The sequence below is a fragment of the Carettochelys insculpta genome, chromosome 21 (assembly GCF_033958435.1).
Source record: "Carettochelys insculpta isolate YL-2023 chromosome 21, ASM3395843v1, whole genome shotgun sequence".
Classification (NCBI taxonomy): domain Eukaryota; kingdom Metazoa; phylum Chordata; order Testudines; family Carettochelyidae; genus Carettochelys; species Carettochelys insculpta.
The window spans coordinates 10,992,914-11,006,916 of record NC_134157.1 but is presented as its reverse complement, the minus strand read 5'-3'; the positions used below and the strand labels follow the sequence as shown (position 1 = coordinate 11,006,916).

Genomic DNA, 14,003 nt, shown 5'->3' with positions numbered 1-14,003 from the left:
TCCAGCCTGACTCACACATACACCCCCCACTCCATCACACCCCCCCCCGCAGCCCTCAGCCCTGGTGTACAGAACTGCAGCTCTCGCCCTTTGCTCAGGTGGGATCCAGGGACCTGGAGAAGGGTCCCCGGTTCCCTGTCCACTTTGTGTTTTCACGAATTCTGCCACGAGGGGGCCCAATCTCCCCGACACACCTGCATTTCTCTCCAGTGGGCAGCAACCCCGCCTGGTACCTCAGGGCAACCCTCGTGCCCAGATCTTTGCCCTTAGGGAGAGCCTGAAAAGGCCTGGCACATTAGGAGGCATGTGAAAAAACAGCTTGGGCCGCCCAGCCCCAGAATAGATCCCTGCCCTTCCAGAGCCTCCATCTCCCTCAGTAGGCCCAGTCTGCGTGGTGAAGAGCAGAGGTCAGGTTACAGCCCCCTGCCCAGGCCTAAAAAGGACACAAGCCTTCAGTTTTAGCCCGCTCCTGGGTTCTAAGTATGGCCCAGGCACAGATCCTGCAGGGGTCACGTCCCTACTTGTACCAGGAGGGGTCGGCCCCAAGGACCAGCCAGCAGAACCTTTCCCCTGAGCCAGTCAGTCAGAGGAATTTCGGGAAGTCCCTAGGCAGATCCAACGAGGCAGGGTGCACGGCTTGAGAAATCCTACCAGCCTGGGAAGGGCCTCATGGGCCACTGAGTCCAGCGCTCTGCTCTTGCTGAAAGCCCCACCATTGACACCTGTTCATAAATGGATCAATCGCCAGCTTCAGCCTAGTGAGGTTTTGTCAGAGGCCACATGCTCCCAGCCCATAGACACCGTAGGATCATGCGTGCTGTGCAATACCTACACTGTAAGCTCAGAGCCTGTCTCTTCCCGTGGGTGTGTAAGGGGTGGGGTGCTGAGGCCAGAAGCAAGTCTCTGGCACACTGGGCTGTCAGAGCCAGCCAGCACACAGGAAAGCAGCTGAGACCATGGCCCCAGGAGACAGCAGCCAGGACCCCATCAAGCTGGGATAGCAACGGAGCCCCCAGGATGTGGGGCAGTGGCTGGGAGCCCAGGGATTGTGCAGCACTCTCTGCATGCCTAGTTCCCAGGCCCACACCAAGCACAGCATGGCCTTGCTCCCAGTTGGTTAGGGTGCGACCATGCTACCAGTGACTAGCTCCACTCTTTGCCCATTGGGTCACTCTCAGGTGCTCGATGCTCAGTGCTGCAGATGGGAGATGGGAGCCCCGAGGTACCTGCAGATCAGGATGAGCTTTGCATGCATGGACTCTGTCTTGCCACTCTGATCCCCTGCCAGCTGCACATCCGGTGTCAGCCAGTGGCTGGAAGTGGAGAAGCCATGGGAATGCTCGGTCTGGGCTCTCCAGGCCCTGTCTCAGAACAAGCATGGGCTCCTGAACCCAAGTGAATACAGTAATCCCTCGGGATACGCGAGGGGGGTGTTCCATGCAACTTCGTGCATCCCGAACTTCGGGTGAGTCGGGGGGCTTGGGTGGTGGGCTGGGGCCAAGGGGTTAAGCCTGGGGTGGGTTAGGGCTGCAGGGGGGTTGGAGCCAGGTCCGTGAAGGTTGGAGCAGGGTCCGTGGGGGTGGTGGTAGGGGGCTGGAGCCCAAGCCCTGTGTGCTGTGCTGAGGGCTGGAGCCTGAGCCTGTGTGGGGCTGTAGTGCGCCAGGGGCTAGGAGCGCCCCCCCACTGGTTAGGGCTGAGCAGGAGCCGCGGGGGGCGGGGCTGATCTTGGGGAGACAAGGGGGTTTTAGCCCTCCTAGCTGCCTGCAGCAGCAGGCAGCCAGAGGGGCTACAACCCCTTTCCCTACCTTCCCAGAGTGGGGCCGTCAGCAGTGCCGCTCTGGGAAGGGGGCGTTGGCCTGCTTGGCTGCCCACAGTGGCAGGTAGCCAGGTGGGATAAAAGCCTTCCCCTGTCTTCTCCGAGCGCTGCCTAGCGCTGCCCTGGGAAGTGGGGGTTAGCCCACCCGGCTGCCCGCTGCTGCAGGAAGCCAGGCAGGCTGACAGCCATGCGTTGTGGAGTTGTGTGACGCGTAAAGCTGGGGGTTACTGCACACTTCTCCCTGGACGCTGCCCCCTCATCAGCTCAGCACATGGCCAGCGGCTGATGAATGCCCCTCGTGGATGCGATACCTCCCAGCGGCCTGCCCAGCCCCCGCTGCCATCTGACTGCTGGGGGCAATTACAAAGCAACGCCGCATTAATGGGAAGGACCCTGTCCGCAGATCGAAATGAACCCGGCTCTGGGCATCCGGATGGGCAAGATCCCCTCCCGCTCCCATCCACCACCGGAGGGCAAAGCACCCGGGCCAGGCTGTAGGGACGCTGTGGCTCCTTCCAAGACTCTGGGGCTGAAACCTGGCCTGGAACTGGAAACGGGAGGTGCTGGGGCTATGGGCTGCTGGCCGGGGGTGGGCAGAACCCAGGGTGGAAATGGGCTCCAACATCCACAGCCGGGTTCGCAGTTCCGTGCAATGTCTCTGGACTCCCCACTCTCGGGAGCAGTGGGAAGCGCCTGGGGGTCCTGCCGGCCATTCTCTCCATGTGATGTGATGGCCGGGGTGCGGGTGGGGGCTGGGCATTCCTCGCCTAAGCACCCGCGAGGGAATGCAGGGCCTAGGCTAGCGAGGGGCTGCCAGTGCCGTGCAGGGTGGCTCTGTGCAAACATCTCCATGCTCCTGGCCTGCAGCCTCACCCAGCTTTCCCCATCCCGAGCCCCGGCCCAGCTCTGCCGCCACACCTCAGTATGGAGCTGCAGCATCAAATAGTCGGGAGCCCCAACCCCCCCAAACCCCCAGCTGCAATCCCCAACCCTCTGATTCCAGCCCAGAGCCCCAAGGAGTCCCACCAGGGCTCTGTGTCCTGCCCGTAACACCCCCGGCTCCAGCCTTCCCACCTGCTGCTCCCTGCCTGCTGAGACACTCAGAGGAAGGGGACGAAGAGCTACCGAGCCAGGCACACAACGCAGAGAGGAAGCAGCAAAGCCGCCTGCCAGCACGAGGCTTCACACACGGCACGGCTGCCCACGCGCACCGACTCCGGCCGGCACACACAGAGCCCAGCGACGCAGCACCACGAACCCAAAGGGCCACAAACCACAGGCAGGCACCAGGAGTAACAGACTTGGCCGTGCTCTGGCACAGGCGGAGGCGCTGGCACTGGAGGTGCAGGGGTGCTGCAGCCCCCCCAGCTCGAAGTAGTTTCCATCATATATCATCAGATTTAGGGTTTGTTTTCATGGCTCTCAGCACACCCACCACAAAAACCGTCCCAGGCCCCTGTGCTCAGTCCCTCTGCACAAAGGAAGGGGGCAGAGCTGGGCTCGGAGGCCAGGAGTCCTGACTTCCAAACTGGAGCTCTCACCGCAATCATAAGCAAACCCAGACAAACACCCAGAGCACATGTGCAGAGCAGCCAGCAGAACTGCTCAGTGAAAGGGATAAACAGTTCGCCCAGGGAGCGCTGGCCTGCCCGTGGCAAACAGCTACGAACGGAGCCTGCTGGCACCCACATCGAGCCTGGTACGGCTGCCGCCAACCCTGAAACTGCCTCCCCAGCAACACCACCAGCCTTCCACCCTCCCGCCTGGCTCCTGGGGAGGGAGAGCCGATGGGAAACAAAACAAGACTCAGAGCAGCAGCAGCAAGGAGGCGTCCAGAGCAACCCACCCCTCCTGCGCAGGCCCTGGGGCTCCATGGTCCTTACCTCTCAGCACTGGGACACAGACATGCAGTGAGCAGCCCGGTCTGGTTCCGTGCAGCCAGCAGCCCTGCATGTCCTCCCTGGCTATTTTTACCCCACATATAACGCTGTCATCTGCACTGCATGCCGGGAGGGGGATTTCTCAGTGCTGCCGAGCTGAGCCAGCAGACAGCCACCTGACTCCCGAGATGTGAGCTGCATAGCAATGATTTAGGGGCAAGGGGGAAGCGAGCGGCGCAGACAAAGAGCCCAGTGAGCGCAAACGCACAGAGGCGCTAACGTTACAGCAGGAAGAGTGGGGCCGGGCTCAGTGAAGTTCTTGGGGCCTGATCCTGATCCCACTGGAGTTGACAGAGGCAGAATTGGGCCCTTAATCCCAGGGGTGTCCCTTGAAGCCTGTACAGTTATCGCAGCTTGAACTGCTCTGGGGGCCCAGCACCTGCCAATGCCCGGGAGGGACCCTGTCTCCAGGTGCTGTTCAGCCCTTGGCCTCTCTTCAAAGATGGCAGCTCAGCAAGCGCCTCTGGGGGAGGCCAGCTTTTGTGAAGCGGTGAGTGGGGACTCACCCCCTGGGAACTGGCTGGAAATCCCCACCCCTGGGAAGGGCGGAACCACGCTGCTCTAAGAGTTTGGGGGAGAGTTCATTATAGCACCAAGTGGGGTGGTTTTGCAGGGCACAGCACAGAGGCAGCACCATATGGAGGGTCGCCTCGCTCGGGCGTAGCAGGCCCATGCGTGCGTGCCCCTTGCCTGCTGATGGAAGGTGAACGTAGCTCCTCCTGTCCCCGAGCTGCACCCAAGAAAGGCCCAGTGCTTTGGGGAGTTAACCCCTAGACTGCTGGCCCCTGCTGTGGCACCAGGCTGGGCAGCTGTCGCCACAGGACTTGCCTGCTTCCTGCGGCAGCTGACCCATGGGCCGGACAGCCCAGTTGTTAAAAGGCTTCTGTAGGATTTTCTTCATTCTCCTGCTTCCCTTGTGTGTCCGCGTGGACGAAGGAAGCATGAGTGAATGGGGAGAGCGCAGAGCTGGGACTCGTGACATGGGGCTTCCATTCCCGGGGCCGCCACTGCCTTGCTGCGTGTCCTTGGAGATGTCACCTCCCTTCTCCGTGCCTCAGTTTCCCCCGGGGATAGTAGTTACAGGAGTAGCAAGGCTCAATTCCCTAGTGCCTACAGAGTGCTGTGAGAGCCCCAGATAAGTTACTGTTATGTGACAAGGCCATGGAGCACCTTGAGTTACTGCTCCTCCCCTAGTCGCTATTTATTGACTTCTGTGGTGTGTGTGGGTGTGTGCACTTTCTTTGCATGCCAAGCAGTGCTGAGGAGTAGCAGCAGAGTAACAGTTACTGAGCTACAGGTGGGTTTTGGGGTCTGACCCAAGGGCGAGGGGTGTTTCTCTGCTGCCTGGGGGCTGTCAGGGAAGAGGCCTCCCTGTCCCACACCGAGGTCTTGTCTGCAGTGTGTGTTTGTGGTGTGCTTGGTGCTTGACTCACATATCCCACGTGGGCTATTTGGGGGCCCATGTACTGAGCTTAGTGGCCTGCTAGGCAAGGCTGAGAACTCCTTAATGAGGCTTTGATGCCTAAATCTCCTTAGCATCCATCAGCCCTTAATCAGCAGGCAGAGCTATTCAGGAAGGCCGGGGCTTTAAAAAGCCAGCTCCTAAGCGGGCAGAGGAGCTGGCGAGCGGCAGTTTGGCGAGGGAGCTCTCTAGGTGAAGGAGGAGCGATTACCCTTGGGATAAGTTTGTTGCCTCTCTCTAAATCCATGGCAGGCCCAGGCCCACAATACTGTGTGCAGATGTGGCCTGCCCCTCTCCAAAGAGATGACTGGAAAAGGGTCTGAAACGGAAGAAACTGCCTGGGGGAAGGACCAGCTGCTGCACGAGCAGAAAGCAACAAAACAGGGACTTTTCCATTTGGAAAAGAGGCGAGTAAAGGAGGGGTCTGACAGAGGTCTGTAAAATCCTGTCTGCTATGGAGAAAGTGAGGAAGGAAGTGTTCTTTGTGCCTTCTCAGAACACAAGAACCAGGGGTCACCAAAGCAAACGAATGGGCAGCAGGTTTAAAACAAACAGGAGCAAGTACTTCTCCACACCACCAACCGTCAGCCTGGGGAGCCCTTTGCCAGAGGCTGTTGTGAAGAGTAAGTCTGTAACAGGGTGTAACAAGGAACGAGCAGTTCCTGGAGGGTAGGTCTGCCGATGGCTATTCACCAGGCTGGGCGGGGATGGTGTCCCTCAGCTCTGTGTGCCAGAGGTGGGAATGGGTGACAGGGAGCGGATCATTTGATTCCCTGTCCAGTTCGTTCCCTCTGGGGCGCCTGGCATTGGCCACCATCAGAAGACAGGATATTGGGCTTGAGGGATGTGTGGTTTGATGCAGTGTGGCTGTCCTTATGTAGTACAGCCTCGGAGGGTTCAGAGTGGCCAGGTGCAGCTCTGAGCCCTATTGTGTCAGGAGCTGTACAGACATGGTAAGAGACAGCTCCAGCCCCCCCGGAGATCACAGCCTTGCTCAAGGCAGGCATGAAGGCACACCTGGGTGGGTTGGACGCAGAGGGAGGAGGGGTTGCTAATCCTAGCCTGGGCTTTCAAGATGAGCATTAGAAGCATTATCTCCTGGGCAGGCTCCACAGCGGGTGCTGCACATCCCCCAGTGGCCCCAAAACAAGGGCCACGTGGAATTCGTTCCCCAGCTTCTGCTGAGCCAGCCCAGCCTGACACACTGCATCTCCTGCACCCCAGTCCCAGAAAGGGCTCAGGCCAGTTGCTCTGCCTCCCGCCTTCCGTGCCAACACACTGCCCGCCCCTGGGGTGGGCAGCATGAAAGTCACCAGCCAGGAACTAGGTCCCTGGCGCTCAGCCAGCTTTGCTGCCAACACAGCAGCAGGTGAGAGCAGGACCCAGGGTGAAGGAGCCAGGGATGGGCAGAGGCCGTATGACAAGGCTGGCTTTACTGGCTGTCTCTGGGACCATGGCTGGGAGGATGTCTCTCTCTCTCTCTCTGCTGCCTGGGGGGTGTCTTGGAGGAGGCTTCCCTGCCTCACACCTATCACTTTTGATGGGGAAGGCTTGACCGTAGCCTGCGTCTCCCCTCCTGCGCTAGTCCCTGAAGGAAAAGGGGGTGACAGGGCGCTTTATCACCGCATCGACGGCAGAGAGAACTCAGCCCAGGACTGCTTCACCTCCACTGCTCTGCACCGGTCCAGCCAAAGGGCCCCAGGCTAGCATGGGTCAACAGAGGAGAAGAAAAGCAGCCAGGCTGCCTCTCCCCTGTGCCCAGCTGCGCTGCCAGGAGCCAGGCCCATCTGGGGCTGGAGCAGCCGGCTCCGCATAGCCGACAGCGTGCCAGGGATGGGCTGATCTCTCCTGTGCGCACACAGCGCTGAGAGTGATCTGAAAGCAGCGGGAAGGGAGTCTCTTGCGTGGGGAGCTGCCACTGTGGCCCTCAGTTACTCAGCTCAATGGTAAAGTTTCCCCTTCTCAAGCTGTGACCCCTTATTAACTCCCCTGGCCCCACAGGCCCTGGCTATGCGCCGGCGGCTGTTTGCTCGTCCCGCAGCTCTGCCCTTAGCCAGTGTTCAGGGGCAGAGGGCTCACGCAGCATACTGCACGCAGACAGGCAGGGCGCCCTCCCTCTTGCTAGGGAATCACGTAGCATCACCAGGAGCGCTCTGCCCACCACGCAGCACTCCCCCGTCCATGGGCCCCGTCCTCAAGCAGCACCCTGCCCCGCTCTTGGCTCCACTCGCTTCTCCCCGATGTGCGCTGGGTCCCCACCCTGCACTCTCTGGTCCCTGACCTGGTCTGTTCTGACCTCAGCTCGCTGGCTGCTGATGGCTCCTGAAGGAAGACTGACTCTGCTGCGTGTTTCCGCAGGCCCGCGGGAGCGTCCCTGGTTTCTGTTTTCCAGCCTTCCAGAGGAAGTTTGCATAAGTTCCAATCCCGGCCCTGGAAATTCCCAGGGCATCTCCCTGGGGCTCCTAGCTCGGGCCAGGGGCGTGTCGCTGTGGCCTTACCTGCCCTTCTTCATCCTCCTCCTGGGGCCGGTCTCCACAAGGCAACTCTAACAGAGCCAACTGCAGGGGCCCTAAGCCAGAGAGAGAAATACTGTGCATCAAACTCCCGAAGGGGCTTGGACACCAGTGGGCATTGCTGGCAGGTCTGGAGTCTCGCAGCTCAGCATCCATAAGTGCCGCTGTCTGCCAGAGCCAGAGCTCACTCTTTGGTCCCTGGGACAGCCCCATTCTTCTGCCCAGCACATGTCTTCCCCTCGGGGTTCCCTGCACCAGCTGCGCTGCCTTGTTACAGGCTCAGACTGCGTCCCCCGGGGCCTGCGACCACAGAGCTCCAGCCCTGCTGGGAAGTGCTTGGCAATAGGCTACGCTTGGCAGTGAGTGCAAGATTTAAAGGGCTGAGAAGTAGGGTGCTGCAGAGCAACAATGGGGACCTGCAGCAGATATTAAAGGAGCGGGTGGGAAGGAGAGCAGGGTCCCAGGGAGAAGCCCACATCAGTGCCCACTGTGTGTGCAGGCACGTGGGCCTCAGCGAGCTACAGGCCAGTGGGAAGGTTGGTAGAGGAGTCAGAGAGGAGCTGGAAGGGCTGCAGGGTAGAGATGGGGAGGGGGAGCACTGTGATGGAGCCTCTCCAAATGGCCCAGGAGAAGAGCCCCAGGATACAAACTCTATACTGTACATCTGAGATATTACAACCTGTAGGACAACACTTCACTCTCCCTGGACACTCAGGAACAGGTTTAAAAGGAGCAGCCCTACAACAAAAAATTTCAAAAATAAAATGAAAGAGGAATTTCTGAGCTGCAATTCATTTGCAAATTTGACTGCAGGGACCAAGGACTGAGCAGAGACTGGGAGTGGTTGGCCCATTACAAAAGCAGTTTCTGTGCTCTTGATGTTCACATTAGCACCTCCACATTAGCGCCTGACAATTAGCGCCCCCCCCCCCTCCCATGACTGACTGGTTTTCTCCTCTCTTGATGTTCACAGCTCCACATTAACTGCTGATAATGGGTCACATTCACCCTGACTGAACAGACCTTGCCAGCTCTGGCCCTCCCCTTTACTGAGACCCTCCCCTCTTTACACCCTCCTCTGCCCCACCCCCCCATGCACCTGATGAAGTGGGTCTTTGCCCACAAAAGCTCATGCTGCAAAACATCTGTCAGTCTCTAAGGTGCCATAGGACTTCTTGTTGTTTTTGCAAATATATACTGAAGAGATGGCCCAAGGGGCAGGACGCTGGCCTGGCAGGCAAGAGCTCTGAAGTCTATGTGTGACTGCCACTGACATGCAATGTGACCTTGAGCAAATATGATGCCTCAGTTTCCCTGGGGAGGTCATATGGTTTACCCCATGTTATAAGGGGCTTTGCACTTGGTGGCAGGGTCTCCCTTGGTCCAGGGGACTTCAGGGAGATTTGCAAACTCTAGGAGACCAGCAGTGTGCTTGGTTGGTGGGCTGAACAGCAGGGGATGCTGGAAACAGGAGCCAGCCCTGGGGCTGCCCCAACCCGTTCCATGAGAGACTTGGACCAGGCAGCCTGTGCAGAGAGGAAGCACAAGTTGCTTCCCTCCACCCCTGCACTGGCCCTTGCAATGCCCTGCACTCAGGCCTGCCGACAGGGGAGAGAAAGGGGGCAGTTGCCCTGGGGCCCTGCACTTCAAAGGGGGACGAGCTCTGGCTGCCATGGGGGAAACTGGCAGCAGCCGGAGTTTCAGGCCCCTTTGAAGTGCCGCAGTAGCGCTGCTGTGCCACGCCGCACGGCTGGGGAGGCCGGGGGGTGGGGGTGGCCAGGGCCACAATTTGAGCAGTGCTGAGGGCTGTTGGTCCCGGTCCTGCCCCTTCCACCTTTGCCACGGCCCTTTGCAGGAGCACAGAGCTTTCCCCCCTGCTCCCGCCACCACCTTGCCCAGGTCCAGGGGTGGCTGTCGGCCCTGCTGACTGCACACCAGCCTTCTGCAGAAATCCCTGTCCCCTGCTGGGGCTGGGTGTTGCCTGGAGTGGCAGCCACGGTGTGGAGATGGGCCCGTCCCTGCCGGACACCGAGGCAAGGCCAGAAGCTGAAGCCGCTGGGGAAGGGGTACTCAGGCTCCTGCCCCTCACGGGAGGAGGTGCATCTTGGAACAGGTTAAAAGCATCCCCCCAAGCTCCGCTGCTTCAGGCAACTCTTCCCCATTGGCTGGTCAGCCACCCCCAGACACGCCCCTTCCGAGTCCCCCAGGAGATGCCCTGAAAGCAAAGGGCACCGCGATCGGAAGTGCCCTTGCCAGGCGTGGTGACGTGCCCCCCGGGAGAGACAGCCGGGATGGAGACGGGAGTGTCACCACGGCAACCAGCACCACTCGGCCACGATGTAGGGCACGGGCGGGGCGGGGGCTTCCAAGGGCAGACCCTCTCTGCCAAGCACTGCTCCTCCAGCCGGCAGACGGGAAGCTCCCTTCTCTCCTCCGGCTCTGCTCACAGGGACCCAGACCAGCTGTGCTGTGTCCTTCTCAGCTGGGGACCTCAAAGGACTTGTAAAACGCCAAGGAGAGGCTTACGAGGAGGGTGACCAGACGTCCCGTTTCCCCCGGGACAGTCCCGTATTTCAGCTGTTGCACAGGCCTCCTGACTTCTTTAAGAAAATGGGCAAATCGTCCCATGTTTTGCAGAGCTCCTGTTCTCCAGCAGCTGATGTCTCAGGGTGGCAGCCTCAGCTGCTGGGGAAACGCCTCTGCAGGGCAGCTGCCCTGTTCCCCACTCCCCTGCCAGGAGGCTGCAGAGCCCCTGTTTTTGGCATCCCCCACCAGCAGGCTGTGGAGCCCCCATCCCCTGCTCCCCCCATTGGGAGGCTGTGGAGCACCCATCCTTGGCGCCTCCCTGTGGGACAGCAGCCCCCCCATCCCTGGAGGCCAGTGTTCTGTATTTGCCATAGGGCGATGCGGTCACCCGACGACGGACAGTGACGTACCCACATGGCTCTGATTTTCAGAGGGCACAGGATGCCCAAGGTCCTTTTGTGCCTTTAACACCCCCCATTAACAAGTCCCCCAAATGGACTGGGTCTGTATTGTCCCGATGGGGGGAAGCAGAGGGGCAAAGGGAACTGCCCAGTGCCAGGCAAAGTCAATAGCAGGGCCAGGTGCAGTGGCTCATGCTCATGCTCTAAACACTAGGCCATGCTGACTCCCTGCAGACCACATGCCCAGAACTCAGCTGACTGCTGCTCCCTGGGCCATGCAGAAGTCAGCAGTCAAGTCTCCCATCCCCCTCTCTCCCGACACCCCTGGGTGAACCCTGGAGCAGCCAGTGGAGCCAGACAGCAGAGCGAGGCTGGGAGACAGGAGGGGCAGGAGAGGGGTGCCCCTGGCAATCCAAGGGCAGGAGCTGCCTCCCGTTTGCAGGGACTTCCCCAAAGGGAACAGCGGCTCTGGGGTGTGTCACTGCCTGACCCCACCCAGCGCCTCCCCCACTAGCTGTGCCAAGGCTCCCGCTAGGGCAGGAGGAGCTGAGGGCCCCCAGAATGAATGGACACTGAAAGCCAGCCTCTGGCCCTGCGCAGGCGAGAGCAGGGGGCCCCTCTGGACATGAAGCCACAGCACCCAGGCAGCTCAGCTCAGCTCAGCTCCACGGGCCGGTCACCCTGCGTGTGTCTGAGGGGCTCTGCTCTCACCTGCTGTATCGAAGCCAGGTGGGAAGAGTCGTTCCTGGACCACAGAGCTGATGTCCACAGATACCTCGTCCTCCTCCCGGTCTGCGTCAAACTGAGAGAGGGAAGACGGAGTCGGCCGTTGGCCAAGCTCTGGGGTACCGGGGGAGGCAGACGGGGGCAGCTCTATTGGGAAAGGCTCTACACCCCAATCCCACTCCACTCCAGGGCTCAGGACACCCCCACAGTGAACCCAGCTGAGCCTCAGAAGAGCAAGATGTCAGGCACAAGAACAGGCAGGTTAGCGCCAGCAGACTGGGGCTGGGTTGCCTCTAAGCATGCCCCAGGCTTAGCCTTTGTGGTCAGTACCAGGGGCCTGGACCCAGCACTCCTCAGGCCCCTCATCAAGCTGGTAACCAGGCTGTCACAGCACAAGGCTTGGAGCTGTGCAAGTGCTGGTGTCTGGGATCGCTAACCAGCACAGCTGCACTGGGGAAGGCCGTGTCCCAGCCCAGCCGCTGGCTGCCCCGACGGAGCCTTACCCGGACAATGACACCCTTTTCCTGGTAATATTTCACGATCAGCGGGATGTTCTGCTTGAAGGTCTCCACCCGCCGGTCAATGGCATGGGCGTTATCGTCCACGCGGCCCTGCTCCAGGGCCCGTTTCTCTAGGCGCTGTCGGAGACGCTGGTTCGAGCAGGCCAGGAAAACCACCAGGTCTGGGGAGCCGATCTGTCCGTAAGAGATACGAATGCCCAATGGCAATACAGTGGTGAGCCCACCCCCAGTGGCTCTGGGGAGTCCCAGCAGGGGCTCTGGGGATTTTAGGGCTCCTTGGGAGCTGAGACCCCCTCAGCAAAGGGCTCTAATGGCTCCACACCAACATTGCCCGGTACTGCGGAGGAACTGCAGGTCTCCAGGGTGTCCTGCCACCCCCCAGAGTGGCCTGAAGTGCCCCGGGCATCCCCAAATCAGTGTGGGCCTGGAAGGTTTCAGACTTTCCTAGGACCCTTGGGGGTAAAGTGAGCCAATCCGGGCCACTCCTAGGGGGGCCTGGGGTCCAGGACAACCTTCCCCACCACATTAGACACTGCCCCTCCTCTTCCCACCCCTGCTCTGAGCTCATCCTGTCCCCACGCCAACCCTTCCCCCAAGCACACTGGGAGACAGCAAAGTAGAGGGGGCTGGGGCTGGGGCTGGGTCCCTTCCCTTCCCTTCCCGCTGCCACCAGCAAGTGCAGGGGGGGACCTGACCCCCGCTGCCAGTGCCAGGTCCCCGCTAATGCCACAGGCCACCCTGGGCCCTGCGCTTTAGGGGCATGTGGAAGCACAGCCCCCCGCCCCCCAAAGTGCAGAGCCCAGGGTGGTTTCTCCAAGGCTCCCGTGGAAGGGATGGAAATGGAGTAAGTCGTGATCATAGAACCCTACCACGGGAAGGGACATCGAGAAGCCAGTGAGTCCCGTCCCCTGCGCTCACGGCAGGACCACGCGCCCTCTAGACCATCCCTGATAGGTGTCTGTCTTACCTGCTCTGACTTATCTCCAGGGATGGAGATTCCAAAGCCTCCCCGGCATATCCTACCTTACCCTACCCTATCCTATCCTATCTTATCGTGTCGTATCCTACCCTACCCTATGCTATCGTAGCTGGCAATGGTGGATTAACATAAGGGCAAAGGGGCCCCAGGAGTTGGTTTAACCAATTCACTTTAAGGGAACAAAGGAAATGTGTCATGTCATCCTTATTTTAAAACTGACTGAAGTGTCAGTTTATTACGCATGACGAGCAATAATAAGCCTGAATAGATTTTAAAGCACAAATAATGACATTATATTATATATTTTAATATAATTGGGGGCCCCTTGGGACTGTGTTGTCCCACGGCCCCACCTGTTCTTAACTGGGCCTCTGTCTGGGGCCCTGAGTGCAGACATGATGTCCCTGTGGCACTAGCAGGGCTCTCACCAGCCTCTGGTGGGGACAAAGGCAGGAACCAGATGGAGAGGTACTACCAGCAGCTCCAAAGCACAGGCCAGTGCTTGCTGCAGGGGCAGGACCAAAGGTCTGTGTCATAGGACAGAGGGGGAAACTGAGCCACCCACCTCCCACTAGCCAGCAAAGGTCACCGACAGCAGTGGCCTGTGACCTTTGTGCAGTGGGGTAGTGCCAAGGCTGTGCCCCATGTCCTCAGAGACCAGAGACAGGAGCCGGGGCAAACGTCCTTGAGGGTGGGAGTGCGCAGAGGGGCTCAGCCAACATGCAGTAGTCGGAGACGGGAAAGGACAAAGCACTGCATCGAGGGGTACAGTACTGGGCAGGGGAACCCTCTTCAAAGAGCCCTGGGCACAAGGAGCCAGGCGAGGGGCACACCTCTTCAGAGAGGGCACCAGAGAGCTAGTGTCCAGTGAAGCTGCAGGCGGTGAGAAGGGCAGTCCAGAACGGACAGGAAAACCTTGGCTTGTCCACAGCCGCAGCCCACCTGCTCCTCAAAGGTGAAGGCTTGGCCAATCTCCCGGGGGAACCCGTCCACCACGAAGCCTTCAGCGTCCTGCTGCTTAATGAACTGCTGCTTCAGCTCCTCAATGGTGGTTTCCTGTGAGGGAAGGAAGAGGCTCAAGGCACTGGCAATGGAGGATGGAGACCGAGCTGCTCACCT

The 14,003-nt window shown here is 59.9% G+C and overlaps 1 protein-coding gene across 3 annotated transcripts in view; it reads right to left on the bottom strand.

Annotated features, from left to right (window-relative positions):
• The window catches only part of AK1 (adenylate kinase 1), a 50,453-nt gene that overhangs the window by 23,909 nt on the left and 12,541 nt on the right, over positions 1-14,003 (bottom strand). The window contains exons 5-8 of one of the 3 annotated variants that reach the window (XM_075015527.1): positions 13,827-13,940; positions 11,888-12,079; positions 11,370-11,460; positions 7,717-7,787 (exon numbers count right to left, since the gene is read on the bottom strand). In XM_075015527.1, coding sequence (XP_074871628.1) covers positions 7,717-7,787; positions 11,370-11,460; positions 11,888-12,079; positions 13,827-13,940 — 468 coding nt within the window. Of the gene's footprint in view, positions 1-3,699; positions 3,788-7,716; positions 7,788-11,369; positions 11,461-11,887; positions 12,080-13,826; positions 13,941-14,003 lie in introns of those variants that run through there. The other 2 variants (XM_075015529.1, XM_075015530.1) reach the window with 2 other exon arrangements.